This window comes from Esox lucius, chromosome 5 (genome assembly GCF_011004845.1).
Source record: "Esox lucius isolate fEsoLuc1 chromosome 5, fEsoLuc1.pri, whole genome shotgun sequence".
In the NCBI taxonomy this organism is placed as follows: domain Eukaryota; kingdom Metazoa; phylum Chordata; class Actinopteri; order Esociformes; family Esocidae; genus Esox; species Esox lucius.
In genome coordinates, this window is record NC_047573.1 from 6,794,859 (window position 1) to 6,821,997 (window position 27,139).

Genomic DNA, 27,139 nt, shown 5'->3' on the forward strand with positions numbered 1-27,139 from the left:
TTCATCAACGCTCGCAGTAGCTTCTGTAGCTTGTGTGTTTCTCCAGTCTCTCGAAGTTCAACGTTTGGCCCCTAGCTTTTCAGCATCGCAAAACTTTGCAGTTCGTATGCACGTGTGTGACACGTATCTCTTACCATCCTTTGCTCATGTCCGTCTCGTCCCCAGGCCTGTGGTTCATGCAGAAGTGGAAGAAGTCAGGCTCCCTTCTTCAGCTCACCTGCAGAGACCACTCTGACCCCAGACAGACCTTTCTCTACAAGCTCAGCAAGAAATCGGGTGAGCTAAAAATCTGCTGGGCATCGACCGTGGAACGGTGCGATTTTGTTTCACGGTCCACGCTTTGTGTCATTCTCCCGGCCGTTTGAATGAAGTCTGTTGTCTTCTTTTGCCACGTTATCGGGGGGTTTTACTGTGTCAATGGGCCCTGGCAGGTCTTCATCACTTCAGGAACGTTGTGTTGGTGGGATCTCTGCAGGACCGTTATGTCCCGTATCACTCCGCCAGGATAGAGATGTGCAAGACTGCCCTGAAGGACAAACAAACCGGTGAGCCGTACATTTGTACCAGACGCAGGGGTGCTGTTGACGTTTGTACCAGACGTGAGGGTGCTGTTGTCCCTCGCTGGCACGTTTTCCCTCTGCCTCGCTCACTTTCCATCTCATTCCCCCATCCTCTCGCCTAGGTCCAGTGTATGCAGAGATGATAGAGAACCTTCTTCTGCCGGTGCTTCAGAACAAAGACTGTAACCTGGTACGTTACGACGTCATCCACGCCCTGCCCAACACCGCCAACTCACTGATTGGCCGAGCAGCTCACATTGCCGTCCTGGACTCAGAGATCTTCTTGGAGAAGTTCTTCCTGGTCGCAGGCCTCAAATTCTTTCAGTAAGAAGGGGAAGGGCCTACTAGTCCAACCAATGGCTGAATGAGGGACTAAGCCGCCCTCCCAATCAATAGCCTTGTCCCATCTCTGTTTGTGCCATTTTGGTCCTATTCTCTTAGACAAAAGGTGCGTCTGTTGTCATGTCAGGGTACGCGGGGTGAAATTTGCACATTTGAGGCCATGTCATCGGTGCTACAGTAAAATATCCACCCGTCTAGGGCAGCGGGCTAGCTGTATCCAGCGCCCAAAATGACAAGACAGCACAAACTGATTTGGGACCAGGCTACCCTATCAAACCTGTGTCTGGAGGGAGAGGTGAAGAGAGAACATGGAACATAGAAATATAACGGCTAGAATGTCAATCTAATGTTTCTATGTCTATGATGTGGAGCTTATTACCTCACAGAAAAACCCAATTCTCAATATTGTATCTGGTAAACTTTTTTTTTTAATATATATATATATATACACACACAGTATATATATATACAGTATATATGCATATTCTTCCATTTGGAAGGTTAACATTTATAGATGTTTTTGTTTTTTTCCATTTTTCTTTTCATGTTTGTGGATGTATGTGGATTATGTTCACCTTATTTTTCTAATCATAATTTTCTTAAAAATTTAATTTTATTGAAGTTATATCATTGTTTCACAGTGTTATTTATCTATTAAGTGTATATTTGTACATGGTTTTGTTCAAACCATTCATTCATGTATTGAAACAATTGAAAAACCGAACTGGAAATGTAGCTGCTAAAAATGAAATGGTTAGTGGTCAGTGAGCGGACCCAAGCGACTAATCTTCTCATATTTGTTTTCTTCACAAAAAAAAAATCAAAAACTAAAAATATTATATTCATTAATTTGCACCACAACTGCATAAAAAACGTTTTTGTACTGAGGATGGTCATTTTTACAATGTACATTTCTTACAATCAAAATGTTTTTCTTTTATTTATTTTTTTCATTTCGCAAAGGTATAGGCTTCCAGTTTCAGTCAAACTTACTTCACGGAATCAATTTGATTGTAGCGCGTACAATGCAGCCTGAGGCCGTGTGGTTGTAGCTCTGGTCCACAGCTATGGGGGCCGCTTGCTGATTCTGAGCCTTTCTAAACAGAGGCAGTGGCTACTTGTCATTGCACAATGGACCAGAGCTACGTTTTATACAGTATGCTGTTCCTTTGCCATTACAGCATTGTGCACAACACTAAACCCAACCTGGCGTTGGAAGCATTACAAAAGCCTTGCTTAAGCATGAGAGCATTTTTATTACGAGTGGTTTTCGGTGAACTTTAACAGTTAAACTACTTCAGCCACTGGGGTCGTATTCATTGTGGCACCGGTTGCAAAACTTTCTGCAACAGCGGGGAGATGGATGCTAAATTTAGCATTTCTTATTGGACAATTGGTTGATTATTCTTTCTTCCGCTTGGTACATAATGAATTCGGGCCCAGATGAAAAGGTGTTTAGCCAAGGGTCAGTTGTCATGAATAGCACATATCTAGGTTCATGAAAAGTATGTATGTGTTGGCTTCATGCACGGGGGAATATTATTTATACCTTTAAACATGAAAGTATTGTTTTTAGATAAAAACGTCTAATTTTGTCAATGGTTTGTATCATAGCACTCTTTACCATTAAATACATGTATTATAAGTATTTGTTTTGGTCCTTTTTTTGCCGATTTATGTAATTTGAGTGTAGCGCTCCAATTTGTCACTAGGTGGCAGTGTTTCTAGTTGTGTGTTTTTCCATTTGTTTCAGCTCCCAAGATTTTAACCAGACCTGCGGAGGTCTAGGCTGTTGCCTAGTCTTATTCTCCTTTTTAACTGACTCCTTGATGGATTCTCGTCAATCAAATACATTTTGTAATGCGCTTTTTACATTTACAATTGTCACACCGAAACCTAGCCCAAAACTCCACAGAGTAAGCAAAATGTTGTTGAAACCGTGGTCAGCAAAAACGTCCTGTAAAGGCAGACACTTTGAAAGAAACCGAGAGAAGTGGGGCTTTAGGTCTTGGCAGTCGACTTCTGGCGGTTCCGACGGTGATTAGCTATAGGAGTACGCGGCCTATGAAAAGATGGCTTGACAGTAGGTAGGCAAAACTAAAAACAGCTCTGTGAGCCCCGGACCACGTGGTAGATTAAATTATGAATATAGCTATTTTATTCCACAGTCTAATATAACGTCTGATTTAAATCCTTCTGATTATTTTGTCACATCTGTTACTATTTGAGATCATGTCAATGCAATTTGCAGCGACTGTGGTTCTATTATTCAGGTACTCATGCACGAGTAAACGTTCTTCGAAGCTCTCATTCATTCGGTGTGTGCGGGTTCACACGTCTCCCTTTCCGGTCTGGAGTTTCTCTGAAACCCATTTTTGCGACCAGCCACCAGCTGATCTTGGGAATGTTGTATCCCGTGGTAACACAATTGAGTCCCAATTTAAAGCTGCCAAGTAACTACCCCGCCTACACACGGACACAAATACACACAGCCATCGCATACAGAAACCCACAAACTCCCCCGCTTCCCATCTCTCAACGCCCCCTTTCAAAAAACCGAGGGGTATTGTTGGGGTGACGTAATATGTTCCAAAGGAGAGAAGGGGAGTCTTCCAAAGCTCTGCTGACCTGACTGAGAAACAGGGTGAGGTTGGGAGGGTCAAAGGGCTGGTAGCTGCCGGGTAAGGACGGTTGAGGTGGGGGGAGGCGTGGGCCGTTATTAGTCTCATCTCCCACAGAGACGACAGGAAGCAAACAATGGATGTCTTCTTTTTTTTTTTTTATCTAGTTTTAAAAACAACAGGGCCAGGGAAGCCAGAATAGCAGGTGTGAGTGTGTCACGTCGGTGTGGATTGGGGACAGTATTGTCCAGAGGTCACAGTCCTGTGGTTAGGTTGGCCTTCTATAATGCCTTTAACGCTTCCTTTTCCGCTGGCAGAGCGCATGTATGTAAACATTCTTACGTGCATTAATTAGAGTTTGGCAAGAGGACGGGGTCTTTTTTCCTTTCTGTCATATAGGTGTGTTTAATCGACACTTGAAAGCCTCTCGTTTTATATAGTATATTTTTTCTCAATTGAAAGCCTAATGTTAGTCACATAGCAAGATATAACGTGTAGGCTAATCTAAATCGTGAGAATCTCGCTTGAAATGACCTGTTAGTCTAAAATTATGTTTAATCTGCGTTCCAGAAGCTTTCCTATGTAGTGTAAGCATCTGTTCGAAAATCTTGTTTGATTACAATAATCGCAGACTTTAGCTAGACTAGGTAACAATGGAAATCAACAGGTTTATGTGGAGACAGAAGTATGGTCTCTAACTGTGGAACTAATTATCTGTAATCTCAGATGAACTATAGGTAATCTGGGTAATCTTCCAATTAGACTGAACCCCGCCAGGCTGGCTCAAACAGAAAATGTGTCTTCGTTGTTGGATTCCTTGGATGATTTCCTAAAACAATGAAGGATTTCCTAAAACAGTGAAAATGAGTTCACCTTTAATACCAGGGTAAGAGTAGTCGAAGATTTGTAATTTTTTTCCAATTGAAATAGTTTTTGAAGAAAGATTTTTCATGATATATACCCAGTAGATCTTTCACAAAATAAAATGATACTTTCATATTGATGGCAATAGTGGCATATTATAATGTTGAATAAAGGAATGAGCTGTGGGTATCTAGCTTTGAATCATGTTGAATCCATATTACAATGAAAATAAACACTGGCTAACATTATATTGAGTCATCCCAATGTAATATGTACTTTTGGAAGTCCTGGTTATAATATTTAATGTAAAACCTATTGATTGTTAATCATGGATGTTATGTCATTACGAGAAACTACGTGCTGAATTTAATTCACAGGATCACCGTTCACTGTTTAATTATCTCAACCTGTTGTATGCCTAGTTTGCCTACACGTAGGGCTACACCGTATCATTTGTTTCCAAGTTATCACACCAAGCGTGCTCCCCTTCGGTTGACTGCATTTGGTATAGTCCAGTCCTGCCTGTCTCGCTCAGCCCAGGCGCAACTAAAAAGTTTTTGAACATCACGCCAAAGTTGCTGCTTTACTCTGTCTGACAAGACCCTCAAATACTTTCCGTTATCTTGTGACCCCGATAATTTCTCTTTAAAACAAAAAACATAGTTTTGGTTAAGATACGTGATACGTTACGTCATATCTATCGGTAAGTGATTTATTTTTAACATTTTGAGCGGCTGTTGTGGTAACGTACAGGCACTTGTTCTATTGATTCCGCATTAATGTTTGTGTAAGTGTTAGGTAGCGTCCCATAGATAATATAATTATTTTGGTTACAAGTTACACGCTTACTGTTTTAGTCTGTACGTCTTACACTCTAACGATTCTAAGATATTTTCTGCATGCATTATTGGCTACCACTTTAATATAGCTTAATTATAATAATTACACATTGCCCTAGCCTATTACATTTGGATTTTGATATACGCTTATATACATGCATTTACACGCATTTATATTTATACATAATTAACGTTTCAGTATTATTTTTAGTGTGATGCTGTCAAATGCTTCACTAAGTCTCCGATTGACCTTCTTGGAATGAATGCCATTGATTCCACTCGAAGGATTGAAATATATCATTTCAAAATAAGAACTGTGTTCCTTGTCCTTAAGGTCTTTAAAAAGAAGGACAAAATATAGGTCCTTAAGGTCTATATTTTGGAGTTAAGACTTTGTTTTGCCAATGTCGAAAAGTTCTAAAATATGCAATGTCAGTCAGTTTATTGTTATTAGAAAATTGTTCCCTGGGCTTGGTTTTCCGTTTATAGTTATTCTCTAGTGTTTGTTTATAAAGATGCATGGAGTCAATACAGACTGTTTTTTTGTTTTTGTACGGTCATGGTGAAGGTAGCTGGCAGGGAGTTACTGGACAGGCGTGTAACATCCTTAAAGTTTATAAGAAACGTTTGAGTACAATACATATATACACCTTCGGTATTACCTGGTATCCTTAAATAACTAACTTTCGTCACGGGTTCTCATAGTCTATAATTGTTTTCTCTCTGTCCGTTGTCGGTGTACATTTTTCGAGTTATGATATCTGTAGCACCCATAATGGTTTGGAGTTGCATTTACCAAAGCATTTTGTGCTTGTTCAGGGATGTGGGGCAGGCTTCTAGACTGTGTTATGTTAGGTGTTATGTATAGCTAAGATTCACTTCGGCAACATACATCCATGTCAAAATGCTTCGCTGTTGAATACTAGAACTATGTTCAGATAGTGTGGTGTGTTTACTATCCGTGAATGATCATGGATAGCCAATTTGCACCGCATACGAGGTCCACGGGCGTAGTTGTTACGGCTGTGCCCCGAAATCTTTAACGTCCACATAACGGAGGGTGAAACACACTTTACAGGCAGTTATCCTCCATGAAGTATTGATGGAAAATTACAGTGTATAAATATTTACATATTCGGGGGTATACTGTACATGTGGCACCCTGCTCGACATTCACTTCACCAACACCGGACAGTGCTGAGCGAAAATGCATTGCCCGATTTCACTTAAGTGTCTACAGAAAATGGTTATGCACTTGCCCCACATTCAATATTCAGCCTTTCATTGACTCACTCACACACACACACACACACACACACACACACACACACACACACAGTCCTTTCTACCTAAGGTTTCTAATATAGGAATCATGAAATTGATTCTTTGCTCCTGGTATGGAGTGCTGGATGGTCGTGGAGTGATTTGTTTTTGTTGTGTTTGAATGTCTGTTCTTCTAAAAGTCCTCATAGTTTAGGACATTCTGCCAGTCCTCACAAATACATTTTTTTAGGCTCAGCGATGAAGTTTAGGGTTGAATTAGATATTTGCGGTTACGTTTAAGGATCAGGAAAAAAATATCATTTTGAATGGCACTCATTTAAATAATAAGTACAGGAAAAGAAAACAGCGTTTGTCGTTTTCAGGCTGCGGCAGCATTGGCCCCAATGAGTTGGACTTTACATCCTCACCATTACAAGTTCTGCCAACACAATGTTATCTACCACACGGTTACCCAGCAAAAAATTATCAATTTTGACTTCTACACGAGTCAAATGAAATGGTGTATGTTGCCCATGCTGCTGGCAGTTTCTGCAGTGACCTTTTCATTTCTAGACATGACCGACTAGACCGTTTCATGGCCACTTAGATGATACAAGTCTAACCAGCAGCATACATCCACAAGCGTTCTAGAGTTAGGGGAAGTTGGTGCAGTGGTGATGCATTCTTATAATTAAAGTGGGATGCTCATTTGTCCTTTACTAAGGGAATTCATTTCAGCCAAGACGTTTGAGTATTTCACAGCCTCCCCGTTTGCAGACCTGTTTGTCAGTATGGCTGTGTATGGTTAAATACTTCATAGGGCTATACATGGTGAGACGGGCAGGAAGGTTTAGCACTGTGTAACGTTAAGTCTCCAAGGCAACAGTGCTACTGCTCCCTAATTAAAGGGGCAGCCTAAGAGTCAGACAACAGTAAAATGGTCGCCCGCTATTTTGAAAGTGGTGAACACCTGAGATGGAACTGATTAGGGCTTGTTTACACTACAATGCGATTTCCGACGGATATCGAAGAAGACTTGAGACGCTAGATTATTTTGTGGTGTCAACTTGATATAGGTAGAGACGCTACCTTCTGAAAGTACTGCACTGTGCAGCGCATTTTAGATCGTTTTGAAGTTTTGCTTATGAAGTGTGAAGACGATTGTGTTGGAACTATATCAAGTGTCTGTGCAGCCAGTACCCATATCGCTAAGATGTATTTGATTGACGCCCGCAACTCTGCATGGCAGGCTACATTTGAACATGTCAGTGTAAATTCAAATGCTATGGAAATTATTATGCAACTATAATCATTCTATATTCTCTCTCGTTGTGTAAACAAGCACTGAGAATGCATGGATATATACAATTTGTGCTGCATTGGTGCCCCTTTCCATTTTCACGAAGTACAGAACCACCTACAGGTGCTGGTCATAAAATTAGAATATCATCAAAAAGTTGATTTATTTCAGTAATTCCATTCAAAAGGTGAAACTTGTATAATGTATACATTCATTCCACACAGACTGATATATTTCAAGTGTTTATTTCATTTAATTTTGATGATTATAACTGACAACTAATGAAAAACCCAAATTCAGAATCTCAGAAAATTAGGATATTGTGAAAAGGTTCAATATTGAAGACACCTGGTGCCACACTCTAATCAGCTAATTAACCCAAAACATCTGCAAAGGCCTTTAAATGGTCTCTCAGTCTAGTTCTGTAGGCAACACAATCATGGGGATGACTGCTGACTTGACAGCTGTCCAAAAGACGACCATTGACACCTTGCACAAGGAGGGCAATACACAAAAGTTCATTGCTAAAGAGGATGGCTTTTCACAGAGCTCTGTGTCCAAGCACATTAATAGAGAGGCGAAGGGAAGGAAAAGATGTGGTAGAAAAAAGTATGCAAGCAATAGGGATAATCGCACCCTGGAGAGGATTGTGAAACAAAACCCATTCAAAAATGTGGGGGAGATTCACAAAGAGTGGACTGCAGCTGGAGTCAGTGCTTCAAGAACCACCACGCACAGACGTATGCAAGACATGGGTTTCAGCTGTCGTATTGCTTGTGTCAAGCCACTCTTGAACAAGACAGCGTCAGAAGCGTCTCGCCTGGGCTAAAGACAATAAGGACTGCTGCTGAGTTATGTTCTCGGATGAAAGTACATTTTGCATTTCCTTTGGAAATCAAGGTCCCAGAGTCTGGAGGAAGAGAGGAGAGGCACATAATCCACGTTGCTTGAAGTCCAGTGTAAAGTTTCCATAGTCAGTGATGGTTTGGGGTGCCATGTCATCTGCTGGTGTTGTTCCACTGTGTTTTCTGAGGTCCAAGGTCAAACTTCTACCAATAAGTTTTAGAGCACTTCATGCTTCCTGCTGCTGACCAACTTTATGGAGATGCAGATTTCATTTTCCAACAGGACTTGGCACCTGCACACAGTGCCAAAGCTACCAGTACCTGGTTTAAGGACCATGGTATCCCTGTTCTTAATTGACCAGCAAACTTGCCTGACCTTAACCCTATAGAAAATCTATGGGGTATTGTGAAGAGGAAGATGCGATACGCCAGACACAACAATGCAGAAGAGCTGAAGGCCACTATCAGAGCAACCTGAGCAGTGCCACAGACTGATCGACTCCATGCCACGCCACATTGCTGCAGTAATTCAGGCAAAAGGAGCCCCAACTAAGTATTGAGTGCTGTACATGCTCATACTTTTCAGTTGGCCAACATTTCTAAAAATACTTTTTTTGTATTGGTCTTAAGTAATATTCTAATTTTATGAGTTACTGAATTTGGGATTTTCATTAGTTGTCAGTTATAATCATCACAATTAAAAGAAATAAACATTTGAAATATATTATTCTGTGTGTAATTAATGAATATAATATACAAGTTTGTATATTACTGAAATAAATCAACTTTTTGATGATATTCTAATTTTATGACCAGCACCTGTAGAACATTAATGTCTATGAAAAATATTTTTGGTATATAGTTTTTCAGGGATTTTATTGTTTATTTATTGGACAAAGCGGCGGAAGACAGAGGAGGGTTTTTGTTGAAAGAGCAGCAGGTCAGAACCAGGCCACAGCAATACCTGCGAGGGGCGAAGCGGCTTTAGCCCCTGGATCAACACAGGTCACATGGCCTTGCAGTTTGGATGCGTGACTCCGTTTTATCCGTAACTCGCTTTCCTGGACGTTATGTTAAACAAACACTGTTCTCAAGAACAGCCACTGGAAATACTTTGAGCACTGATGGGCCTCGTAATGTTTGGACGACCTTTGACGAGCTCTAAATGCTCGAATCTTTCATCAACCGTCTGATGCTAACTCAGTGGGGTTTTATAGTTTTTTCTATTAAAAAGGCCAAAACCATTTCAGATATAGATTCTACTAGATATCTAATGTACTATCTGACGTGAAACAATGCAGACTACAATACCCGAAAAATGTACACGATCAGTGTCTAAACAGGTGTTTCTGATATGATTGATTGAGGAATGTGTGACGTACTCAGTGTTAATAACCAAACCAGATTACAGGTGCCACGAGCTGGAATATATTGATTTAGGGTAATGTTTTGACCTTGTGTGAACCTACTTAACCTTTTTATGGAAGAAATGGATGCAGCTCTAGCACACACTGTACGCTGATCTTGGCTGCTCTGTGTATAGTTGAATGGATCTCAGCTATGAACGGTCTTGACCTTCATCAGGCCTTTACAGAGACGTGACACACATTTATTCCAAAACAATTGAAAGCAAAATGTCTTGAAGTTCACCTCAAAATGGACAAAGAGGGACGTTCACCCAGCACTGGAGTCTGGAGCCACTTCCTCAGATCAGATGTACAGTATACCAGCAAGGTATTAATACTATCCAATCTATTACCTGGGCCCTGGGGGTTAGAATGGCTCCGTTGTCAAAAGTAAAGTCTTTAAACCGCAGGGCTTTTTAGGCTGCTGGATTTTCAGGTTTCTCCGTGCCGATCAGTTGCTCCTGTCTTCCTCCGAGGCCCAGGTGTGATGAGGCTTTGTTTGAACATGCCCTCTCCAGTGCCTACCCAGAATTCCTTTAGCACGCACGAGTCATGCCCCCACACACGAGCACTCAACCTGAACGCACACGCACACACTGTGTTCATTCTTAAAGCGTGTAGGTGAATCAGTGAAATGAAATGTGTGAAGGACGGCTTTTATTTTACCTGCACTCTGACTCACTGTGAATCGGGTAAATAAAATGTTAGAAATTGTGTATTTTGTTAACTCTTTTTTTAAAGGACATAAACAGACCTGTGTTCCATATTTAAATGGAGCTGTATTTGTTTCATTTTCAACACTGAAATGGGCGTCTCGTCAGTTATTATGAACCATAGTCTGGTGGAATATCCTGACAGGTGGATCCAGTTTTAAAAGCATGTTGAATCATGTCAGACCGTTGTTGGTTTAGCATCAAACCCCTTTTGTAAATGCAGGAGGTTAGTGACATGTTGCATCATGTTTTGTGGCTGTGAACTAGGCCAGTCCTCAAGAAAAGAAAATCAGGTTGCAGCGTAAACCCACTTTGATGATGGATCCACCACAACTAAACCACACAGACCACAGAGGAAGTACATCTTTTTGACCATTCAGACGGTTGTTTTCACATCCTCCAAAAGTTCAGAAACTGTCAGGCTTCTTAATCCCCAGACAATCACACTAGCAACAGAAGGTAGTGTTTTTGCGGTTGGTAATTGAGGCTTGCCCAGCGGCCCCCGAACGGCCAATTGACCCAAAGCTCTGGCTGGTACAGTTTTAGCAGATTAGCGGAGGCAGGGCTCTCCAGATCAATGAACCTGGTTTGTGACACCAGGCAACCCGAGTCCCTCACTGGCCCAGGGGAGGAAAGGGCATTTGTGGTGTAACTGAGGTGGATTTCCCAGGCCAGGTGAGGAGAGGGCCTGTGTGGTGTAACTGAGGTGGATTTCCCAGGCCAGGTGAGGAGAGGGCCTGTGTGGTGTAACTGAGGTGGATTTCCACTGTGCTTATCCAATGAGATAGACTTGAAGGGAAGGCAGATTGAGGCGATATAGCTAGTCGTTTAACCCACGCTGTTGTCCTGTGCCAGTTGCAGGACAAATTAGTGTGATGTTACAGGAGGTGTAGACTGAGAGGCGGGGCTGGGATTTCATACGATGGTATGATATAAGGCCTAGAAGTGGCATTGCAAGTGCTAAGGCTAGCAGCTTCAACCACACAACCACCTCTGGACACTGACACTAATTTCTGACTGGATTGTACAGCACGTAGCTTTGTTTGCGCTGTTAGACTAGAGGAGCAGGGTTTAGGGAGCGTCCTTTTAGACTTGGCCATGTGAGAAGAAATGCGATGGTCTCCCAGTGCTTTTTCATAAACACCTGGTTAGTGAATTGGCCTCTTTAGGGTTTCAGCAGCATGGCTTCCAGAACTCTAATGTATTTGCTACTTTGGTTATTAATAGTGTCTCAGCAGAAGTGTTGTTACGTCTCCAAAGCGTGTACATAAAAAAAATTAAAAAAAAACGTTACTCGTCTATATTAATCTGTTTTTCATTGCAGAAAATGAACGAAAGTGCCCCTACCCAGGAAGACATGAAGTGAATGAGCAGGAAAGAGAGAGAGAGGGAGACTGAAGAGCCTCTGCAGGAGGGAGAGGAGGTGACACCTTTTACAGACTGACGGTCAACCAGACAGACAAACCCCTGACAGACATGTCCGTCTCCAGCACCAAGCAGGAGAGAAGTGTGTGTGTTCTGCTCCCTAATAAAGACCAGCTGGACATCACAGTGGGGGTGAGCAAGTCTGATTGGAATTCCTTCTGCTGATTATGTAGTCATTCCATTGAAACATTATCACAGTCTATCTGTTACAGTTACCCCATTTATAACAGCCGCCCTGTTACAATGACCATATTTATAACAGTCGCCCTGTTACAATGACCCTATTTATAACAGTCTCTGTGTTACAATGTCCATATTTTTTGCAACAGTCTCTCTGTTACAATGATCATGTTTATGACAGTCTACCTGTTACAATGACCCCATTTATAGCAGTCGCCCTGTTACAATGACCATATTTATAACAGTCGCCCTGTTACAATGACCATATTTATAACAGTCACCCTGTTACAATGACCCTATTTATAACAGTCTCTGTGTTACAATGTCCCTATTTTTTGTAACAGTCTCTCTGTTACAATGATCATGTTTATGACAGTCTCCCTGTGGCAACGACCATGTTTATAACAGTCTCCTTGTTACAATGGCCATGCACGTTTATTACGGTCTCCCTGTTCCCACCCCAACATCTTTGTCTCACCAGGCCAAGTCCACCGGACGTGATGTGTTCAATAAGGTGGCAGAGCTACTAGGAATAAAAGAGCTACATTTCTTTGGCCTGACAGTGGTGAAGGGTAAGTTCTGTTGTCTAGCGAGGCTAAAACAAGCCTTTATCCAGGACTCAAATTCATAAAACGTTCATAAACCCACCCAACTAATCATCCCATCCATAAACACACCTAACCAATAATTCCTTCCATAAAACCACCCAACCAGACATTCCACCCATAAACCCACCCAACCAATCATTCCATCTATAAACCCACCCAACCAATCATCCTATCCATCAGCCCTACCAATCATCCCATCCATAAACCCACCTAACCAATCATCCCATCCATCCCCCCTACCAATCATCTCGTCCTTAAACACCCCCCCAATAATCCTATTCATGCACCCACCTAATCATCCCATTTATTTATCCACCTAACCACCTATCATCCACCTAACCACCAATCATCCCATCCATCCACCTAACCACCAATCATCCCACCCATCCACCTGACCACTAGTCATGCCATCCATCCACCTGACCACCAATAATCTCATCCTTCCACCTAACCACCAATCATCCCATCCATCCACCTAACCACCAATCATCCCACCAATCCACCTAACCACCAATCATCCCACCAATCCACCTAACCACCAATCATCCCTCCAGTCCACCTAACCACCAATCATCCCTCCAGTCCACCTAACCACCAATCATCCCTCCAGTCCACCTAACCACCAATCATCCCACCAATCCACCTAACCACCAATCATCCCACCAATCCACCTAACCACCAATCATCCCACCAATCCACCTAACCACCCATCATCCCACCAATCCACCTAACCACCAATCATCCCACCAGTCCACCTAACCACCAATCATCCCACCAATCCACCTAACCACCAATCATCCCTCCAGTCCACCTAACCACCCATCATCCCACCCATCCACCTAACCACCAATCATCCCACCCATCCACCTAACCACCAATCATCCCACCAATCCACCTAACCACCAATCATCCCTCCAGTCCACCTAACCACCCATCATCCCACCCATCCACCTAACCACCAATCATCCCTCCAGTCCACCTAACCACCCATCATCCCACCCATCCACCTAACCACCAATCATCCCACCCATCCACCTAACCACCAACTCATCCCACCCATCCACCTAACCACCAACTCATCCAGAGTGACCTACAGTAGTAAGGAAATACATTTTCATCCTTTTATCAATTTGGGAGTAGGCAGACTAGTGATAGGCCCACTATAACAGGGCAACTCTGTTGCTACTCTGCACATACTTTAATTGAGAAACATTGACGTCATAAATAATAATTTTTTGCCCCACCTACAACATCAGTACACACCTAATGACAGACCAGACCTGCCGTCTACTAGGGTTCGGGTTACATAATAAAGATGATAAATGGGTTTGTTGATAAAATCTGAAAAATAAGGCCTCCGTTGTTGTTGTCGTTGTGGTTGTAGCTTTTCTACATTACGGAGGCTGACATGTCTAATGTTCTTTAACCTTTGGAGTTCAAATTTGAGTCTTTCCTTCTCACTGTTCAGTTCCTAGTCTGCCTCTTTCTCTTTGTTCTGCCATGTTGAAATGCCTTGGTAATCTGGCTCAGCTCCCGAACAAGAGCTCTTTTGTTTTTGTGTGTGTGTGTGTGTGTGTGTGTGTGTGTGCGCGTGTGTGTGTGTGGTTTGTGGGGGCCAGTCACCAGTCTGGTCCGGGTCTGCCTGGGATTCCAACAATATTAACTTCATTAAGCCAGGAATGCGCTTCTACATTCCACCTCTTCACTCAAGAGAGGGACGTTTGATGGGATGGAGGAATAGAGGGATGGCGGACGAGAGGGATGGAGGACGAGAGGGATGGAGGACGAGGGGGAGTGAAGTAGGCAGGGGGTACATTCATATGAGGTGACACGGGGGGTGTCCAGGCCAAGGAGTGATCGGGAGGAGGAGAGGTGAAAGAAAGGGAGTCAGAAAACAAAGGAGAAAGGGTTGGACGGACGAGTGATTTGATCGTGAGTCATGTGTTGAAAGTGGCACAGGATGAACCCGAACAAAATGCTATGTAAACAGAAAGGGGTGAGGTAAAGAAGGAGAGGAACAAGATGGATGCCGTGAAGCATGTGGGGTTGAAGCAGGGGAGTATCGGAGGACGGACAAAGGGGACATTTCATTACCACGTATCACTTTCCACACAGCTGCAGTCATCTTATCAGGTCCACTGTTGAAAGAAAACACATTGAGATAATTAATGAGAGTGTTGGACAAATCTATTTTGTTTCTTTTGAATTCAAGAGAATGAGGCCCCGTTAGAATGAGAAGTGAACATACATCATAGGATGAATTATTTACAGTGTATTTCCGTTTAAAGGCTGATTGGCATTTTATAACCCATTAATAAGCCATGCACAACAGATTTATTAGCTGCACATTTGCATTTAATGCTTTTGCAGGCATGTTCACTCGGCAGACCTACCCAGCCAACAGTCAACAGAGTAACTTTCAAGTTCATCGGGCATGCTGTCATGCCAGCAAAGTCCACAGGCAAACATGTCAGCATTAGCATAGCCATCAGCAAAACTGTTTTGTCATTTGCCTGCTGGTTTCCTTAACCACACAAATAGATTTCTTCCTTTCAGTGCTCTAATTAATGCCGTTGTTCGGCAGATTTCACGCCTGAATTCATTATTCTTTTGTTTGGTGACTGAGGGTGTTCCCATGTCCTGTGTTGCCTTTGTTTTAACTCCAGACAACGAGCACATCTTTTTGGACATGGAGGAAAAGCTGACCAAGTATTTCCTAAAGGAATGGAAACAAGATTCGGGGAAGGTAAGAGTGCCATTAAAACACACACATACGGATTTACTGCTATAAGATCGATGGCTTTTGGCTTGCTTCAACGCACCCACCTCCCCCTCGCTAACAAAACCCACCTCACAGCACTCGCTGCCCTACATATCATCCAGCCGAGTGTTGTCCGTGACACGCCAGATTGGGCGCGCCAAGCCAGTACGTTGCGTGACGTGTACTCCTGGGTTATATTCTGACTTGTTATGATAAAGACAGCGAGGATTTTTACTGGTCATTCAAGTTATTCCTGGCCGATACTGTAACACCCGGAGATAAAGGTGGACGGACCGCGTTGTGCGTCGACGTTCACTGCGGTTGTGTGGTTCTTTCTCGACAGGGGACACTAAAGAGAGCCCTGCCCCTGGTGCTGTTCCTCAAGGTGCAGTACTATGTGGAGAACGGCAGGTTGATATGGTAAGGCTCAGTCCGTCTGAACCACGCATCAATGCACTGGGGGAAAATGGGGTATCCGGGGGAACTCAAAAAAAAAGAATGGCAGTGAAATTTGTCTTGCACAAGATGGGAATATCCCAGGAAATGAATTTTCCAGGGCAAGTGTAAATGTCGGTTACTTAGAGGAGCAAACCAACAGGGCAGGGGTGAAGTCCCTGGGCGACATGTTTTATTCCTGGTCTCGGCAGTCATACATTGCCCGTGTGTCCCGCCCGTGGACATTGCTAAATTTGGAGGGACAAAGAATATTTGCAGAAAAAGATCCAACTCGGTCTCTTGCAATGTGTCCACTTCACCTGACTATGAATGTTGGTATGTCTTAGTGAGCGGAAGGCAAGGCGTCTGTACTACTCCGACCTGAGAGAGAGGGTTCTGCGCTCTGAGTGCCGACAACAGGAAGAGGTCTGTTCTATTTTTTAAGAAAGAAATCCCATTTTGGACGTATCTAGAAGGCAGATGGATCTATGTTACAATCCCCAGCATGATGAACATATAAAAATGTTTTTCCCAGGTGTACTTCCAGCTGGCTGGCTATGCTCTGCAGGCGGACCTTCAAGATCATCCCTTACCTGTGGAGAGAGACCAGAGAGGAACACCGACCCCCTACTTCCAACCCAAAGAGTACTTCCCTCCCTGGGTAGGTTCTGTTTTCTCTTTCAGCCATAACTTTACCAGGTTAGTATGCTAACAACAGATTGTAATTTACAGCAGCAACCTGGGAACAGTTAGGGTTAGTGGCCTTTCTCGTCGGCTCTGGGATTAGAACCAGCAACCTCCCGATTACTGGCCCAGCTCTCTTGACCCGAATGTGTGATGGCCTGTTCCCGGTCCGGCCTCGGTCCAGCCGGACACACTCACTATGGGCTGGAACCATAGTGTTACACTAGCTAGATGGTATTTCTGTAACTAGTACTAACACCAAGGACTTAGGACAAAAAACTGCTGAGATACTGATTCACGTGTACATGAAAACCAATCCCAACCTTAATCCCAATCTTAATCCATTGTTCATCCCTCCCTCCCGCCTTCAGATTATGGCCAAGCGGGGGGTGGACTACCTCCTCTGTCACGGGCCGAAGGTGCACCGAGAGCTGTCCGGCATGACCTCACGTGACGCGGTGCTGCACTTTATCAAGGAGGCCTGTCATCTTGAGGACGTCCCCGTCACCTTCTACAGGCTCCAGAAGGTTAGTCGGAGGTCATTCCCCATAATGCACCGGTGACCCAGCAGAGACAGGCCTGCAGAGGCCAGGATGTTGTCACTGAAGGCAGGAAATCTGCAGAGGAAAGTCAGAAGGGAGGCCCGTCCTCTTTGTGGCGAATAACCCCGGTCCTGATTCAAAGTAATTGCAGATTGAATCCTGGTTACTGCGTGCTGACGGTGCCTTGGGGTTGTGCACGGAGGGCTGCGAAAGCCGCCTCGGCACCGTCTGCGTCGGGGGGGGTGTCGGTCAGAATTGCCTTTGTTGCATTTTGGCTGCTGCCTGTGGTTAGTCGGGTGAATGCAAGCTCAGTTGTCGTTGTTGGCAGGGGAATGCGGACTCCTCCAGCGCATGTGAGCTGTGTTGTAAGAAAAAGAACGGCTTCTGGGACACGTCTCGCTTTTCAACCCCTCCCGACACCAGTTGTAAAATACACCAGTTAGCTTCTGCATCTCCTGGCTCCCCTCCTCCAGTCCAGCCTACACTTGATGTTCAAAATTGCACCCTATTCCAAAATATCACCCTATTCCAAAATATCACCCTATTCCACCTGTATTTCATAGCTGACTTACTGTTACCAGAGCACTGTGGGATCTCGTCAAAACTAGGATCTTGAATAGGTGATGTAGTATGCCATACGAGAAACATTTAGCAGATGCTCTTATCCAGACAGGCTTACAGTGATCACATTGATCTTAAGATGGCTAGCTGGGGAATACCAATCTACCCACATTCCCCAGGGACAAGTGGAGGGGGTCTGCTTGTTATCTTGTTATTTTGTGTGTGTGTGTGGGGGGGGGGGGGTCTCGGATGCTTGACATCTCACCTCTCGTTCTTCCTCTTCTTCCATCTCTCAGGACAAGAAGGAGGGGAAGGGCACAGCTCTATTGGGACTGACCCTCAGAGGAATGCAGGTTTATCAGGTCTGTGTGTGTCTGTGTGTTACTGTGAGTGTGGATGTGTGTTTAATCCTACTCCTGTGTATGTGTCTCATGATCTAAGTGTGTGTGTGTGTGTGTGTGTGTGCGTCAGTGCTTTAAAATCCTCATGTCATCTTAACTATGCCCCCCCACATCAACAAACCATGGGAGGAATGTGTAGCTCATCCAGAAACGGACATAAAACAAGGCAGGGGTTTTCCAAATGACACCCACTTCTCTGAGAAGGGCACTACTTCAGCAGTGGCCTGTGGGTAGTATGGGGTGGAGTGTGCCGTTTGGGATGCGTCCATAGGCTGGGAGCCAATGTACCGCAGCCTTTTGATCGGTCCATCAAAGACCATCTGGGAGGATTACACACACACACACACACACACACACACACACACACACACACACACACACTGGATGATTAGTTAGGGGTAGTAGTGATTTAGGGGAGGTCAATGTGATTAGATACCCAGTAGACCATGAGATGTGTGTCTGTTCAGAGCAAGAAACCTCTGATTAAGTTAAATATTTTCTTTGCAAATTGCTTAAATTATATCGACATGTGATGTCATTTGAATATCTGCAAAATTCTACCACAGTCTTACATTTGATTATTTAGTCTCACATCTGAATATCTCAGAATTATTACCAGAAGTCTTATGAATATCTCTGAAGTGCTACCAGTTGTCTTATGAATATCTCTCAAGTGCTAACAGAAGTATTCAAGGGGTCAGTCCCAAACTGCACCCTATATATCTGCCAGGCTGGGTCTTACACCACAGGACCAACCGAAGACACTAGCTATCAACATAATGATTCACCATCAACTTCTAATCCATCCTTAGCTTCATTTACCTCTCCTAACATGTGACTTCTGTTTTCGCCAGGAGGTGAACAACATCCGCCAGCTGCTCTTCGATTTCCCCTGGTCTAACGTGGGCCGGCTCACTTTTCTGGTACACTGTTTCTGATATACTATTTAGAAAACACTGCTCTTGGTGGAGTGTGGGTCTGAATGGTTGTCGGTGTCATTTTGCCCTGTACTTGTCATTACAAATGCACTGATTATTTCATGAGTGTGTATTCATTACAAAGGGCTGTGCGTGGCTCCATGGCGCTCCCGCCCTGCCTTGCTTGTTCCACCTGTTGGAATGAATAAATAACCGTTTGATCACGTTCCGGCTGTCCCAGGGGAAGAGGTTTGAGATCCAGCCAGATGGTCTGCCGTCGGCCAGGAAGCTTGTCTACTACACGGGCTCGCCGTTCCGCTCGCGCCACCTCCTCCTCCACCTCAGCAGCAGCCATCGCCTGTACCTCAGCCTTCAGCCCGCCCTCAAACACCTCCGTCAGCTGGAGGAGGGAGAGGGTGAGACAGGGAGGGGAGCAGGACAGGGATGGGTGGGAGTTGGGGTTGGGGAGGACAAGACTAAAATTAATGGATACAAGTGTTCTTGTTTATATTAGCATTTTGTAAGTTTTTTTTAAACTTTTTTCACGCTTTTTTCACTCTGTCCCATTCAGTGGGTTAGGGTTAGGGTCATTGTGACTTTCTCGTGGATTTATTTCTCCTCTCCTCCTAATTCCCCTCAAGCTTTGTACTAACTCCTTGCATTATCTAAAGTGTACTGAACTCCCTTCCCCTTTAGAAAAGAAACGCTACAGGGAGTCGTACATCAGTGATGACCTGGATGTCGACCCCCCAGGGGGGAGTGAGGGGGGCAGCCCTGGCCTGTCCCGCCACTCAACCTCCAGCTCCGGCATAGAAGCCGACCGCGATGCTACACGGAAACACAGCAGAATCTCTGTGGAAGTGGGATCGGTGGAGGCGGGAATGAGGAAGAGGTCGGAGAAGAGTTTCAGTTCGGCAGCGAGTCACGGGAGTTCACACACCTCAGGCGTGGAAACGGGCAGCAAGGCACGGACTGATGAAGAGGAGGGGCAGGAAGATGGTGAGGAACATGTTGTTTGGAGTGTCTGTCAGTCAAGACTCCCTTGTCTTAGGTCAGGCAGTGTCATGGTCAACCAATGCTTGGCTCTCTGATATAAGACAACAGGCTGTTTGCTGCATGGTGGTTCAACAGAATAGAGGAGAATAGAGCAGTAGGAATGGACAGAATAGAGCAGTAGGAATGGACAGAATAGAGCGGTGTGAACAGACAGAATAGAGCAGTAGGAACAGACAAAATAGAGCAGTGGAAACAAGCAGAATAGAGCTATGCGAACGGACAGAATAGAGCAGTAGGAACAGACAGAATAGAGCAGTAGGAACAGACAGAATAGAGCGGTGTGAACAGACAGAATAGAGCAGTAGGAACGGACAGAATAGAGCAGTAGGAATGGACAGAATAGAGCGGTGTGAACAGACAGAATAGAGCAGTGGGAACAGACAGAATAGAGCAGTGGGAACAGACAGAATAGAGCAATGCATATGGACAGAATTGCTGTTATCTCAATTACTCAGCATAAAAACAAGTATTGCAAATCAGACGTGTCACCTGATGAATGAATGAGCCATAATTTCAAAGGCAGTGGAGCAACAGCATGTAATTTGTCTCTGCAAGATTATGTGTTCTTGAATTTCTGACTAAGGTACGTTACTGGCATTCCTGTCATTGCTTATCTATCCAAAGTTGAAGTTTGAAAGATAAAGATTTTGCAAATGCATTTTACTCATATCCTGGTCTGTTCTTGCTATTACTCAACACACATATGTTATGAAATGTCCATGGTGTTCTGCAAGCCTTTGCCAAGTTCCAATTCCTAAACTAGAATATTCTTGACACTGGTTAAAGAAAGTCTGTGAACTCTTAATGTCTCTTAAAAACTTTTATTTTCGGTATTTTTGCGTGAAAGGTGATGATATCTTCATCCTAGTCATAATAATGAATACGCACACAAAATACATAATTAAAGGCAAACTATCACTGCTATTGGTAATGGTGAGGGGTTAGCATGCTGCCAAATTTAGTCTGGCTTAATTTAACTGTGTTCAGAAACTCTGCCTATGTGTAGTCATGTGACAAAGTAGGTTAAACCCCCTGGAAAGTATTTTTTCTGTCCCCTTTTTACATATTTTGACATATGGATGTGGTCTTCACAAATACTAACAAATAGTTAACCTACCTTAACAGATGATACTGAAAGATTCGATTCGAAGTGTTAATGTGAAATAGAAATGCAGTTTTGTGGTGCAGAAAATAAGTACACTCTTGTCTTCAAAAGCTGGTGTTGCCCCCTTCTGGCGGAAATTACTTAATGTAGCCGTTTCTTGTAACTGTCTGTCAGTCTGTCATATCGACTGGGGGGAATTTTTGCCCACTCTTCTTTACAGTGTTGCTTCAACAGTTTCATGTACAAAGTTTTTTTTTTTGCATGTAAGGTACTCTTCGAGCATTTTAAGAGGGTTGTTTGATTTTGATTGAGATCTGGGCTTTGAACTGGTCCTTCCGTAACTCTGCGTTTTCCTGTGTGTTTCGGGTCATTGTCCGATGTGGCACAAATGCGCCCCATCAGTGTCGCAGCAACGCCCCCAAGGAGGAAGGCCGGAAAGTTCTAGAACATTCCAGCGGCCAGCCCCACCCTGTGCCCAGCTGTGAACCATCAGGACCTCATCAAGGGAGACATAAAGAGCCTCCTGGAGAGTTGGCGGGGGGTGGGGGGGGGGGGTCGCTGGAACAAGCCTCTGGGAGAAGATAAAGGAGCTGGAGAGGCACAGAGAGGCCGCCACAAAGACTCCACCTCCCCTCACCCTTCTATTAGTGATAATAAAACGCACAACAGTGCTCTAAAACACTTCTCCAGGGTCCGTTCCATGTGTCTCTCCCAGTTACACCCGCTGCAGTGTCTATGTTCACTTCAGCTTCAGCTTTTGACAGATGGCCCCCAAATTACCCTTAAGATTTCTCCGGTGAAAGATGCATTTCATGGTTGACTCCATGATGGCAAGTTGGCCAGGCCCTGGGGTTAAACCGGGATACCACTGCTTCCACGCTTCATGGTTGGTATGAGATTCTCCAGTTATTCTTCTTTCTTGCTAAGCATGGCATCTGGGATTGTGGCCAAACAGCTCTACCTTTGACTCTGTCCAGAGCACATTGTTCCAGTAGTTTTGATATTTACCCAGGTGTTGTCTGGCAAACGTCAGTCGTGTCTTGATATTCTTTTTTGAGAGCAGAGGCTTCTTCCTTCCTGAGGACTCTTGAAGTTTCCTTGGGGTTCTTCCATGTGCACCTTTCGGTAAGATCTTGGGCTGAATGTGGTGAGACAACCTGTCCTGTGTAGACTGCCAGTGGTCTGGGCTTTTCTCCATTGGTAGATGGTCTGTCAGATGTCCTTTGAATTGCTTGGAAATGGCTTTCAGCACCTCCCAAACTCATGGGTATATATTCTTCCTTCTGAGGGCCTTGAATAGGTATTTTGCATGGGTCCAAATATGTAAAAAAAAAAACTACTTTTAGGGGGTCTATTTACTTGTATGAAGCATAACTCTAAACACAACACTAATGTATTGATGCAGTGATGTATTGATGCGTAAAATGTTGTCATTGCATGCAAAGAATATGGGACCAAATGCACAACATTTCAGTACTCTTAATATACTAATTCTGTTAATTGTATCTACATCTATGATCATTACTTAAATCACGTTTTATATGCAGAGATAAAGAAAATGCTAAATGGTTCAAAAGCTTTCGATGTTTGCCAACTATAGTGCATTATTCTGAAGTTATATTTGTGTCTTTACAAAAAACAAAAGCCAAAACAAAGCCGTTCTTTTTGTTAGATCATGGGTTCAGTCCTGTATTCCATTACATGTTAGGGTGGACATTGTTCAATCAGTCATTTGTTCCATTATTCTGTCCTTCCTCTGCAGACACCCAGCAGCTCAGTGCTGACCGTCCAAGAGAGGTTTCTGTGGATGACCCAGAAGAGATGCTGCGATTGGCTGAGCTGATAGGGATAGGGGGCGTGTCCGTTGACTGTCCTGTGCTCACCTCAGAGAGTCATTGGGAAGGTGAGTTAAAATGGCTAAATTCTAGTTCTAACATAGCTTTAATGCACCTCCTTTTATTTTAGATTTTTTTTACATTTATAAAACAAATTACAGGTGTTTGACAGAAAGAGAAATTGGGGAAAGAAAGAGGAAAGACTTCTTGCTGAATGAGCTCTGTGTCAGATTTAAACCCGTGCAGCAGTGTAGACTTCTATACCACACTAAGCCAGGGCATTGCTAGGACTACAATACTTTCTGTGGTATATATATATATATATTTTATTTTATTTTTTTCTTTGGAGATCCGGGGCTATTCATAAAAGATGTCTGTAGCTTAGTGTCACAGGCAGACAAATTTACTGTCAGACATTGGTATTTTGAGCAATGCCTTCAGTTCTGAAAAATATCTGCTCTGAAAAGATCTTATGTGGACCTACTGTGTACACTAGCGCTGTCACAATATCAGATTTTAACTACACGATTATCATGGCCTAAAGGATTCACAGTACGATATTATTGCGGCACCTATAGAAAATGTGAAGGAAAAAAATCTGTCAAATTAATCTTTGTTTAATGTTTGTAACCATAGCTGTACAAATTAAAAAATGTAAGCGTACAAAAAAAAATAATTACACTTAAAGGACAGTGAAAAGGCAACCAGATGAACTGATAAACAAAAGAACCAACAGGTCTAACACCGAGAGGGTTTTCTGGAAAAATACAAAACATTTTCGCCTAGTGAATAGGCTACGAAAAGGTGTTAATTCAAACCCTAGTGCATAGGTCCAGTGCATAGGTCCAGTGCATAGGTCCAGTGCATAGATACAGTCTCCTTGTTTAAGCACATGCATCGTTTGTGCCATGAATAAGGTATCGAAAGCTGAGAGTTTTAGGAAAAATACATTGTCCTTTTTTCCATGTGAAAGAGCTACTGAAACGGTGCGTCTTTGCAGATCTCTCTCGGGGGTTCTAGTGGTGCTAACAAGTTGATTTCAATGCCAGTGCATAGGTCCAGTGCATAGGTCCAGTGCATAGGTCCAGTGCATAGGTCCAGTGCATAAGTCCAGTGCATAAGTCCAGTGCATAAGTCCAGTGCATAGGTCCAGACTCCTTGTTTAAACACATGCATCGTTTGTCTATAGGTGATGTGAAAAGTTTTAGGAAAAATTTAACTTTAGTTTCGCCTAGTGAATACAATATTATCAGATGTGTATTATTAACATTACTTCAATATTTAATTTTTTTAATATCACGGTTATCATCAATACTGGAATATCGCGACACCCCTAGGGCACACACAGCCAAAAATCTTACATACATATATTGATATTAGTTACGTTTCTTTTCAGAATGTGGGTATTAAATTAAATCCAATTGGATGACTAAAGGATATTATTTTTGACAGGATTCAAGGGGGATGAAGTCGATGCTGGTGAAGATCTGGTGACACTACGCTGCAAAGACACAATGGGACAGGTCAGATAGGCATCCTCTATTAAAGACACCATGGGACAGGTCAGATAGGCATCCTTTATTAAAGACACCATGGGACAGGTCAGATAGGCATCCTCTATTAAAGACACCATGGGACAGGTCAGATAGGCATCCTCTATTAAAGACACCATGGGACAGGTCAGATAGGCATCCTCTGTTAAAGACACCATGGGACAGGTCAGATAGGCATCCTCTATTAAAGACACCATGGGACAGGTCAGATAGGCATCCTCTATTAAAGACACCATGGGACAGGTCAGATAGGCATCCTCTATTAAAGACACCATGGGACAGGTCAGATAGGCATCCTCTATTAAAGACACCATGGTACTGTCCTTTTCTCACCCTTGTTCCCTCTATTTTATTACTCTCTCCCCCCTGCATAGCAGGTCTTGAAGTCGAGGTCCCATTGCGTGGACCGCCACAGCCAAAGTTTAGATGACGTTCGCTTCATCCCCCCTCCCGCGCCCCTTGGCACGTCCCTCCTCCCTGACTCCTCCCACAGCTACACTTTTGGCCTCCCCCTCCCGGACTCCCAGGCCAACACCAAGAGCCCCCCGGGGGGTAGCGACGGGGGCTACTACCCTCCCCTCCATTGCCTGGCCAAGGGCACCTTCAATGGCCACAGGTCAATGAACTGCCTCTCCCTGGATCTACTGGGAGATGATCAGCTGTTGGAGTTCATACTGTAGATCAGCACAGAGGCCCGATCTGTTCTCCAAGCCAATGCACTGTTTCACAAACACCCCTCTCTAGTGATTGGTTAGGACGCAGGGAAGCGTGCTGCATGCAGGAAGTGTTCAAACTGTTACGGTTTTGGTCTGAACAGACCTGTGCCGTTGGCGTGGCAACGTCAAGGAGCACCGAAATCTTTAGGTGAACAATGTGGTCACCCTTTTCACATTACCGAACAGCGCCAAGCGACACTGTCATTTCCAGTATCGGGCTCCTGAATCAAGCAGCACTGATGCTCCACTTCCAGCCTGCGCTATAGCCAACCTCTACCTCCAGTGACACTGTGTGATGTTACCACAGCAACACTCTGCAGTCAGATGCTGAAGGACATGGTGGGGACATGTTTCGGAGGGGGTGGAGACGCTGCAGTGTAACTGGCCACGGCCACATTAGTCCCAGTCGGACCATGGGCCTCTCCATATTTATTAAACATGTTTCAGATGATTTACATTTCCTTTTTGTAGATACATTCGTACATATTTTTTTATATTCAGTTATTTTATTTTTTACTTTTGGTACTAACTCTTTTTAACCAAACTGCTATTGCTCCGAGAGACTGTTTCTGAAAGTGTCTTGCTTGGTTTTTCAACCTTTCATTCTAAATTAGTTTTAGAATTGTCTATTATCCTATGTATAAAACAATTTAATTAATAGTTTATATACTGTGAATTGTTCGTGACCATATGAATAATAGTAAATTGTACACAACCTTATACTCCTTACTAAAATAAGGGTGGACATGGCATTGCTTCTGCAGTTAGTTTGTTAACAGGTGCATAGTTTAACTTGTACCTCATGAATACAAGTATGTTACTGTCTGTTGAGGAGAAGAAAACACTCCAATGCTTGTTGACATCCTGTGTAAGTTAAAAGTATAATCACTACATTATTCAGTAACCAACAGCTTTTTAAATCTTATTTGTTACTTTTATATCTGTTTGTCGGGATTTTACACAATGAATGAACATTACACATACAAGATTCTTATTCTTGTGATAGTAACACTTAGGAATCAAATGAGCTTTTTTGTATGGTACGTCTTTCATTGCTGGAATAATGTATTGTCTGTTTTTGTTTTATACAAAGTTTTTGTGCTGTGAAAATAATTCAACCCATGTTTGTGTCTATCACATTCACCCCAGTATTAACATATACCCATCTATATAAGTCGTTACTGTATAAGAGTACCAGTATTATGTATAGGTCTATTTCTGTGACAGTTGTAAGGTGTATGGAACAAATAATAACACACCAATACAAATAATGTCTTTACATCGTTCTACTTGCATACTGGGGTCTGGCAGTTGCCTAATGTGTAATTGGTCAGTTTGTGCTTTGTTACTAGAGTGTAATTTGTATACCTTGAATTCGATATATACAGTAAGCCTAAACACAGGTATTAGTATATGATCACTCTTCTTTTTCCTTTACAGTATAACCTTAATACTGACCCAATGGAATACGGATATAATTTCCCACATTTATATGCCAGTAATTTTAACAGTTGTTGTTGATATGCTGAAATATACTCTCCTTTCAGTGAAAGGCAACACTATTCTAATGTGATGGATAGTTAAATAAATACAAATGCAACAGGTGT

At 43.3% G+C, this 27,139-nt stretch overlaps 2 protein-coding genes across 12 annotated transcripts in view; both read left to right on the forward strand.

Moving 5' to 3' along the window:
* The window catches only part of fam135a (family with sequence similarity 135 member A), a 28,934-nt gene extending 26,387 nt beyond the window's left edge, over positions 1 to 2,547 (forward strand). For all 7 annotated transcript variants that reach the window (XM_010867167.4, XM_010867162.4, XM_010867173.4 and 4 more), the window contains 3 exons: positions 166 to 276; positions 432 to 545; positions 683 to 2,547. In XM_010867167.4, coding sequence (XP_010865469.2) covers positions 166 to 276; positions 432 to 545; positions 683 to 888 — 431 coding nt within the window. In that variant the 3' untranslated portion in view covers positions 889 to 2,547. The remainder of the gene's footprint in view (positions 1 to 165; positions 277 to 431; positions 546 to 682) is intronic.
* Positions 2,548 to 3,521: 974 nt separating this feature from the next.
* On the forward strand, positions 3,522 to 27,134 carry zgc:172136 (FERM_F1_FRMD1 and FERM_C_FRMD1_FRMD6 domain-containing protein). 5 transcript variants are annotated; one of them, XM_010867212.3, is made up of 15 exons: positions 3,522 to 3,546; positions 12,078 to 12,310; positions 12,840 to 12,930; positions 15,633 to 15,712; positions 16,071 to 16,147; positions 16,510 to 16,588; positions 16,698 to 16,823; positions 17,218 to 17,373; positions 18,246 to 18,311; positions 19,205 to 19,273; positions 19,509 to 19,683; positions 19,964 to 20,266; positions 23,191 to 23,331; positions 24,716 to 24,786; positions 25,191 to 27,134. In XM_010867212.3, the coding sequence occupies exons 2-15, from the start codon at positions 12,230 to 12,232 to the stop codon at positions 25,494 to 25,496; spliced, it is 1,821 nt and encodes a 606-aa protein (XP_010865514.2). In that variant the 5' UTR covers positions 3,522 to 3,546; positions 12,078 to 12,229; the 3' UTR covers positions 25,497 to 27,134. The 5 variants fall into 5 exon arrangements, 4 of the variants coding, with proteins under 4 accessions (XP_010865514.2, XP_010865504.2, XP_010865495.2 ...); XM_010867202.4 differs by lacking the exon at positions 3,522 to 3,546 and adding an exon at positions 4,288 to 4,409; XM_010867193.4 differs by lacking the exon at positions 3,522 to 3,546 and adding an exon at positions 4,921 to 5,090.
* Positions 27,135 to 27,139: the final 5 nt, after the last annotated feature.